Below are 8642 nucleotides of genomic sequence, written 5' to 3'. Positions count from 1 at the left end.
GAAGCCATGGACTGTCGTTTCCCCACTCCTGGCTGGGTCGACAGCGCTACAGAGGCAGAACATCTTCTGCTGTCTTATCTATGCTCAGACCTCTGGCTTTGTGGCTCTGCAGTGGGAGTGGTAACGAACCCTGGGGCTGGGCAGGCGGCATAGGAGCCAGCTCCTAGGAGCCGTGGGCGCTTCAACCCTAACCCTAACCCATAATAAAATATTTGAGAGGGCCACCCCTCCCCCCAAGTTGATGGGCATTCCCATTCAAATGGTGTGCATGCACTGAGTCATGTGATGGATTAAGCAGGGCAGGGCTTACCTGGCCCCCCACAATATTTTATTCAAGTTGGCACCCTTGGCAGATGGGAGAGGTGGGAGTGAGGAGCTATGGGTTTCTCTGCTTAGTATACAGAGACCTTCTTCTATCCACCCACCCTCTGAATCCTTGTCATGGGGGAATTCTGGTGTGTGGCTTACAGTATTTGTACAGCAGAAGCAGGGGGTGCCAGAAGCCCAGTGCATCTGGTCTGGTTCTTACCCAGGTGGGAAACCTGCCTGCAGACTGTATAGCATGGACTGCAGGTGATTTAATGCTGCATTTTAAAAAAGTCATTGTTCCTTAAAAAACCTCAGTAACTAGCAGAGTGGAGAGGAGGCCAGGCTGCAACAGCCCACATGTCGACTGACCTCCTCAATGAGACCTGAACCCCAGTCAGCTGCAGGATATTTATAATGTTATATAGAATCCCTCCTCCCCATTTTCTTGCCTTCTTAATTTAATCCACATCCCTTTGCTTTATGGCTTCAGGGTTTTTGAACTGAGACAACAGCACTTTTGCCCGTGTAGCCAACTCATAAATATTTTTTACTGAACCACAAGGAGAGCCTGGGAGTCAAGAACTACTTGCTCCTATTAAGGAAATGAGGTGGGATTATTTAAAATAAGAGCTGGGTGGTGAGAAGAGGGAGAAGTCTGCATGTTGACACTTAGCTGGGCACGAACTCTGTCCCCTCACAGCACTTAGAGGGCATGGCAAGGAGCTGCTCCTAGTCCAGGTTGCCCTGGAAACTTCTTGCTGCAGTTTTTTACAGGAAGCTTGTATTCTTTAAGGTTTGGAATGAGACGACTTGATGCTGCTTATTTCATGGAAGAGCTCAACCTGCACCCCCCCCCCCATAAAGGAAGCAAGAGGAAGCTGCTGCCCTTGCTCTGTGCCTGCTTGGTGCTGGGAATCAACAACAGAAAGGCCGTGGCTGGTAGTAGCATTCAAGAAGAAGAACGGTGACTTTTAAAATCCAGTGGGCTCAAATAGAAGTCCTCTCTGCCTCAATCTACTCTCTCTCTTTCTCTCTCTTATTTTGGGTGGGACTTGATTGTCTTGTGGCTTCCCACCCTTCTATTTTCGCACAGCTGATATTTTTAAAAATCTCCACGTGTCTTGTTTCCATAACAACAAAACTGCTCTGCTACTAAGTGGGCTCATTCCCCAAAGAAGGGGGATGGGGTGTGTGAGGGAATTTGACCTTTGGACACAATCAGAGGCAAGGCACAAAGTAGTTCTGGTACAGTGTTCAGGATGTCGTGGTCAAGGTATTTTGGTAACTAAGGTAGATGAGCCAAAGAGCAACCTGAAGTGAATGAGAACTCTTCTTGCAGCTCAATTAATTTCAGTCTTGGGGCCTTTTCAGGAGAGCTTCTAGTACGGGGGGGCGGGGGGCGGGCGGGAATAACTGTGTAAGTCTGTTGCAGCAAAAATAACTTCAGAGTCTTGTGTCACCTTAAAGATGAACAAATTTATTATAGCAAAAGTTTATTGGACTCCAGTTCAATAAAGCTATGCCATAATAATACTTGTTCATATTTAAGGTGTCACAAGATTTGGTGCAAGCAAGAGTTTTTGGTGGATTAGGCCCCTCAAGGCAGTCTTTCGGTCAGCCCGCTAGACTTCATGTCACCTAAGATGCTGCCTTGGCTCATCGTAGACACCATCTTTTAATGTCATGGGTTTTTACACTTTGTAAATGGCTTGTCTGCCTTTTTTTTAACATTAAGCAACACATACATTATTATTTTTAAAAATCTCCTTCTCTTTAAGGGCATTTGGCATCAAAGCCCACCAGAATCCTCCACCAGACTCTGTCTCCATTACTCATCGATTTATAGCAAGGGGCTCCAATCTTGGTGCAGTGTGTGTGTGTGTGTGTGTGTGCGCGCGTGCGCGCGCGCACACACACACACACACTGTGAGTGTACCTCCTGGTACTGATTATGGGTTAGCTAGGCCCTGAGTCATTGCAAAACCCCACTCACCTCCCTAGCCTGAGAATTTGGCTCCCTCTCAGCTCTGTTTTCCTCTCTTGCCATTTTTTACTGTTTAACCATGACTGGTATGTGTGTATTTGTGTGCACATTGTTTAAGAAAAGGGTGGGGAGAGGCAGATCTTGGGCTTCATTAAAAAGGCAGTGGAATGCAGCTACATCTGACTCCTGGGGCAAAGTCCAACAGGCAGCTAAACATAATTTTGTTGTGAGAACTTTCTGATAGATTACTCCACATGTTGCTGTGTACCCATTTAAAGCACACAAACACCCTGAATCCTGGGAACTGTTGTATACCGATCACAGAGCTACAATTCCCAGCACCCTTAAGAAACTATTGTTCACCAGATTTTTCTTTGTTTCTTGGGGGGGGGAGGGTTATACGCTTTGAATGTATAATATGCAGGCTGTCAGTGTCATTTACATGTTGCACTTTAGAACCCCACATATTCTGGAACATCTAATTTTTTATCTTCTCCCCTCTTGCTAGAAAGAAATGCAGCCTTGCTAAAAAAACACTGGAAATATATAAACTTATGCAGAGGCTGTGCCTGAGCTACCACTGAGAGAAAGCTATGGGGGAAGTTGTCAACTCCATAGATGACTATGGGGTTGTGGCACTCATCTCACTTTCAGTCCGAGGGAGCTGGTGTTTGTCCGCAGACAGCTTTCTGGGTCATGTAGCCAGCAGGACTAAACCGCTTCTGGTGCAACAGGACACTGTCACAATTGCCAGAGCACACGGAAACGCCGTTTACCTTCCTGCCGTAGTGGTACCTATTTATCTACTTGCACTGGTGTGCTTTTGTACTGCTGGGTTGGCAGGAGCTGGGACAGAGCAATGAGAGCTCACCCCATCGCAGGAATTCGAACCGCCAACCTTCTGATCAGCAAGCCCAAGGGGCTCAGTGGTTTAGACCACAGCACCACCCGCATCCCTACCATAAATAATAATTCATATATAGTATTCAATATATGACCCCCCTGCAATCTGAATTGCTGCACTCCACGCCGAAGTACATGGTGAAAACCAACCCATAGTGATTATTGGGCCCATGGATCTTCATGAGGCAGAGTTTTTAAATTATTATTATTATTATTATTATTATTATTATATGTTGCAAGATGATCAAGGGTCTGGAAACCAAGCCTTATGCGGAATGGTCGAAGGAGTTGGGTATGTTTAGCCTGGAAAAGATATGATAGCCACCTTCAAATATCAAAAGGGTATCACACAGAAGATGTTTTCTCCTGCTCTGGAGGGTGGGACTCAAACCAGTGGATTTGAGTTACAAGAAAGGAGATTCTGACTAAACAGGAGGAAGAACTTGGAGGTTTTAAAGCAGAGGTTGGATGGTCATCTGTCATGGATGCTTCAGTTAAGATTCCTGTATTGCCGGGGGCTGGACTAGATGACCCTCAGGGGCCCTTCCAACTCTACACTTTCATGATTCTTAGAGGATTATTTGTAACAGGAAAACTGATTTGCAGGGTTATTTAAAAAAAACCAAAACCCTGAGGTGCATTGGTGTGACTTGCTGCACTTTGCTTGCTCTGAGTTGCCGGCTGTGAGGCCAGTTCAGTTTGTGTGCTGCCAATGGTTTGTGCAAGCCTGCCTCTGAGAAGGGGCCCTAAGATAAGTGGCCCTGAGCTTGCAGGCACCATTGAGAACAGGAGGGTTATTGGTGAGCTTCTACTGCATTTCTGTGAATTGGAGCTGGGCACTTGTACCCCCACTCCACCCCTGGGTGATGGTGATCTATGTGAATTAGCGAAATAGAGTTGCCATTTGGATTTCCCATCTCAAGCAACAAAATGTCTGGCCCCACCTGCAGCCTCTTGTGCCATAGCCCAAATTGCTTGCAATTTAGACCTGTGTGTTCATTTTCAGTGACTCTCCAAAACCATACTGTATTCTGCAGAGTATCCAGTGATGTCAAATGCTGTGCAAAAATAAACTATAGATCTTTTAAATTGTTATTTTTAAGCTGAGCTCATTCACTAAGCATGGCCAGGGACGCCTCAGCATGGCAAAACCACCTTCTCTTTGCCAACAGGCCCTGCAGAATGCTAGTCTTGCTTCAGTTATCTCTGTTGGTGCAGCTCCTGTCCTATGTGCACATCCCTTTGGGGATGCAGGGCAAACTGTATGAAGGAGTAGGAAAAATTTTCCAGTTCTTCCAGTAGTGTGAACTACAAAGGCAGAAGACTCTCACTGGCTCTCTTAGCATGCTCTTCCTTAGTGATGCACTAAAAAAAGCTGGTTCAGCTTGTCATTCAGGTCTGCATTTGTCTGGGAGATTACGTTTTTTCCTGATGCTTCTTGGTGCTGCTGCACGAAAGCAGGTAACGCTGAGTGGGCTTTGATCCTGCTGTCTCCCTTGGGGATGGAGGGGAATATCTGTCTGGCTGCATTGACAAATCTGGGGGATCAAACAGGCAGCTTCAAATGGTTTCTCTTCTTGCCTACCTTATTTGATAGCAAAGGAACCCGAAGTCTTTGATTCTAGCAAAACTATGTTAGTTCTAATAAAGATTGCAATACCTAACCTGGTTCCACTGTGTTTGCGCACTTCATCAGATCAGCTCACCAGTGGGGGTGGGGTGGGGGCTCCCCTGTGGATGAGACAAAGACTGCCAGCCCCCCCCAATCCCACATGCTTTTCAAAAACCATATTTTCTGTGTTGGTTGGCATCCTTGCAGAATTCATGTGTTAGCTGGCTTATTCCGTTATCCTGCTATTGAATTATTTCCAAAGTAGAACTTGGTATATGCAAACCTCCATTCATTTAAATGTTAATATGGCATGGGGGCGGGTTGCTGATCCTATTTATATTGTTCCCCTCTTTAACCTTCCTTCCTTGAATTGAATTTTAGTTTTGAAGGCTTCATGGGACAGGAGCCTATATTTTTCTTATGCTATAAAAGCTACATAAATGTAATCTGTGTGTGTGTGTGTGTGTGTGTGTGTGTGCGCGCGCACAATATTATTATATTAGAAGTTAATAGGGAGCTGTCTTATATCACAGCAGACCACTGGCCCTTCTAACACAATGTTGTTTATGCCAACAATTCCTAAACTCTTTCCCCCACAAACCACTTGAAAATTTATGAGGATTCTGACAAACCTCTTTGTTGTTTTTCTTCCTGCTGCAGCAAATGTATTGCACTGTGCTAGATGCTGCATGGTTTTTGCATGTATTTTTACAGGCACACCACAGACCACCTGAATGAAACTCATGGACCACCAATGGTCTGTGGACCAGCCTGAGAACCTCTACACTGACTGGTAGTAGCTCTCCAGAGGTTCAGATGGAAGTCTTTCCCAGCTATACCTGAAGATGTCCCAGGTCGAACCTGGGGCATTCTGCATGCACTACCACTAAGCTGTGACCAAGGGAAGCCTGCTATCTGAGGGAGGCAAAACCCCTAACTGACAATTCTCCTGCCTATTTTGCATTGGCCCAAAGACATAAAACAGCACTGCCCTTCCTACCATATCATACATCCAATCAGTGGCGGAGGAAGCCTCATGTTCTTCCCACCCACCCCACTGAGCGTAAGGGCAAACACACCCTTGAAATGCCCCTGGAGAAGAAAGCTGTGCAGGGGGCAGAGGAGGATTTAGGCTGGGGAGAAGAGTTGAAACAATGCATTCCTGCTCTTTGCTGCTCAGCTCTTGCTGATACCCCCAGGAAGCAGCTTTTCTTCTCTCTCTCTGTTTTAAAGACTACTTGGGCTAGTGTTACCTATATTTGTGTGCATGCACACAGGACAGTTAAGCCTATGAGTTGGTGCCGGGAAGCTCAAATCTCACTTCAGCTGCAACCTAACTAGGTCCTGTGAGATAAACAATGATTCTTTCAGACTTGAGTTTCCATCTTTGTCACTGACAAGTATGTTGGAGAGGATGTCTGTGACAAATGTATGTGAAGAACTTTGGACACCTAAAAGTTGCTGTATAAATGCTAAGTTATGAATTTATCTGCCTATTCCTTTAAGTCTGCAATAAAGGTGTTATACATCTCAGCACTGTCTGAAAATTATTTATTGGCCTTTAGTTCTGCATCTATCATATGGGTGTTGCTGTGGAAATGGAAGGGGCACAACACACTAAACATACTCAGAACAAGGCCACTGCCCTGCCTTGTGTGAAAGGGACTAATGTGGCTCACATCCACGTCCGCCCCATTTTTACAGACTGCCTCCTCTCCTCCATACGTAACTGTGTGCAGTACTGTACCCAAATGGTGGCCAAGCGCCACAGTCGCCTTTGACTGGACTTCACCGTCCAGGGGCCTCTACCTTTTTACCTAGTGCACACATAAACTGGTGCTGAAAAGGCCTTCACGGATTATGGCCCTGTTCCAGCTGAAGTGCATTGCGACGGGCAATGCAAACCTATATATGTCTATTCGTGAGTAAGCGCCGTTGCTTTCAGGGGCGCTTCTTCCCAAATAAAGGGGGTCTATAGCTGTGCCTTTGCAACTTGCGTCCTGCTGGAAGCGAGGGGCTCCTATTGCATCAGGGCTGCGTTTCAGCACTTGGGGCGTCCATTTATAGGGGCAGGTCTAAAATTGCGCGATCATCTAAGAATGCGAAGCCTCACGTGCCACCAGCACCGTGGCAAAGAACCACATCCCTGAGCTGCTTCCTTGGCTCCCGGCTGAAGGCACCGCGCGCGGGGCGGGAGGGGCCTGGGGAAACTTGCTTGCCCCGGAGCGCCCCAGCTGAACTCCGCGCAACCTCCCCTCCCTCCCTCCCGGGGCGCGCGCCCTTCCCGGGCGCTCGGGCCTCCTGCAGCGGCGGCGGCGGCGGCGGCGGCGGGCCGGGCTGGGGTCGGCCAGGCCGGGACGCGCGGCGGCCGCCCTCCGGCTTCGCCCCTCCCGCGGGGCTGGAGCTCGCCCTGGGCTCGCCGGGCGGCGCGCTCGCTCGCTCGCTCGCTCGCAGTGCGCAGTGCCTCTGCAGCGGCGGCGGGCGGCGGCGGCGGCTCGTGGTCGCGCTCTTTCGGCGGGGCTCCCGCAGGAGGATGGTGTCGGTAGCCCGGCAGCCCTCGGCGGGCCGCGGGGCGGGTCCGTAGCTGGTGCGGGGTGGTGCCCTCTGCCGCGATCGGGAGCCGGAGGCGCCGGGCGCCGGGCGCCGCGCCAAGCGCCCGCGCGCCCCTCTTCCTCTCGCTCTCCATGGACGGGGGAGCGGGGGGCGGCCCGGGGGCGCCCGGCGCCGAGAGCCCCAACCGGGCCGTGGAGTACCTGCTGGAGCTCAACAACATCATCGAGAACCAGCAGAAGCTGCTGGAGACGCAGCGGCGCCGGATCGAGGAGCTGGAGGGGCAGCTGGAGCAGCTGAGCCAGGAGAACCGGGACCTGCGCGACGGCGAGAGGGACCGGGAGCGGCACCGCGACCGCGACGGGCAGTACCACCACAAGGAGAGAGAGAGCCACTACCAGAACCGCGCCGAGCGGGACGGGCAGTATCCGAACCGGGAGAACCGCACGGAGCGGGATGTGCAGTACCCCAACCGCGCCGACCGCGAGAGCCAGTACCAAAGCCGAGCGGACCGGGAAGGGCAGAACCCCTATCCGAACCGGGACAAGGAGCGCGAGCTACAGCACTATGGAAACCGGGACGGCGGGCAGTACCCGAACCGGGAGAGCCACTACCGGGAAGCCTGCCAGCTGCATCGAGAGCGGCCCCCGCAGTGCCACCCGGCGCGCGAGAAGGAGCACGAGTACCCCCGGCCCCCCCGGGAGCGGGAGAGGGGGCAGCTGAGCCGGGGGGCGTCGCGGAGCTCCAGCCCGGGAGCCGGAGGGGGCCACAGCACCAGCGCCAGCACCAGCCCGGCCACCACGCTGCAGAGAAAGTAAGGAGCTGCTCCGGCCCCCGGCAGCCCCGCCGGCCCCCAGGGCCACTCTCATTGCACAAGCAGTCGCTTGGGAAGGCCATAGGAATTGGTGGATGCCGGGCAAGCAGAGTCATGGAGGCCGGCTCCCTTTATTGCATTGCAGGGGGTCCTGGGGTGCATTTTTGCTTTTTAGGATTGTGAAGTGTGGTGGTTTGGGGAGCATAGATATGTCCTGGGACTGCCCTCCTGAAACCGCTCTGCATTTCTCTGCTGCCTCTGATCTAGGCCTCTTGAGTCTTGTTGCAGTCACAGTTATTTCCCAACAGCACCACATGCATCCCAGTCTGCACCCATCCCTTGCTAGCCTGGCAGTGTCCATCCTTAGAGTCAGGTCTCATTCATCCTCCTTCTTGAACCCTCATTCCCTGTTGTGTGCACTGGACTCTGTCTGGGATCGCTCTCCCCTGCTTAGCCTGTCTGGAATACCC

General features: G+C 50.8%; 1 protein-coding gene across 5 annotated transcripts in view; it reads left to right on the top strand.

Annotated features, from left to right (window-relative positions):
- Positions 1 to 7307: 7307 nt before the first annotated feature.
- Positions 7308 to 8642, top strand: part of IQSEC2 (IQ motif and Sec7 domain ArfGEF 2) — a 158125-nt gene continuing 156790 nt past the window's right edge. For 2 of the 5 annotated variants that reach the window (XM_083592094.1, XM_083592091.1), the window contains exon 1: positions 7460 to 8172. In XM_083592094.1, the coding sequence (XP_083448220.1) occupies positions 7493 to 8172 (680 nt within the window). In that variant the 5' untranslated portion in view covers positions 7460 to 7492. Of the gene's footprint in view, positions 8173 to 8642 lie in introns of all 5 variants that reach the window. The other 3 variants (XM_083592092.1, XM_083592093.1, XM_083592095.1) reach the window with 2 other exon arrangements.

This window comes from Podarcis filfolensis (assembly GCF_964270895.1).
Source record: "Podarcis filfolensis genome assembly, chromosome: 17".
Classification (NCBI taxonomy): Eukaryota; Metazoa; Chordata; class Lepidosauria; order Squamata; family Lacertidae; genus Podarcis; species Podarcis filfolensis.
The sequence above is the reverse complement of the archived record's forward strand: the minus strand, read 5'-3'. Positions and strand labels throughout refer to the sequence as shown.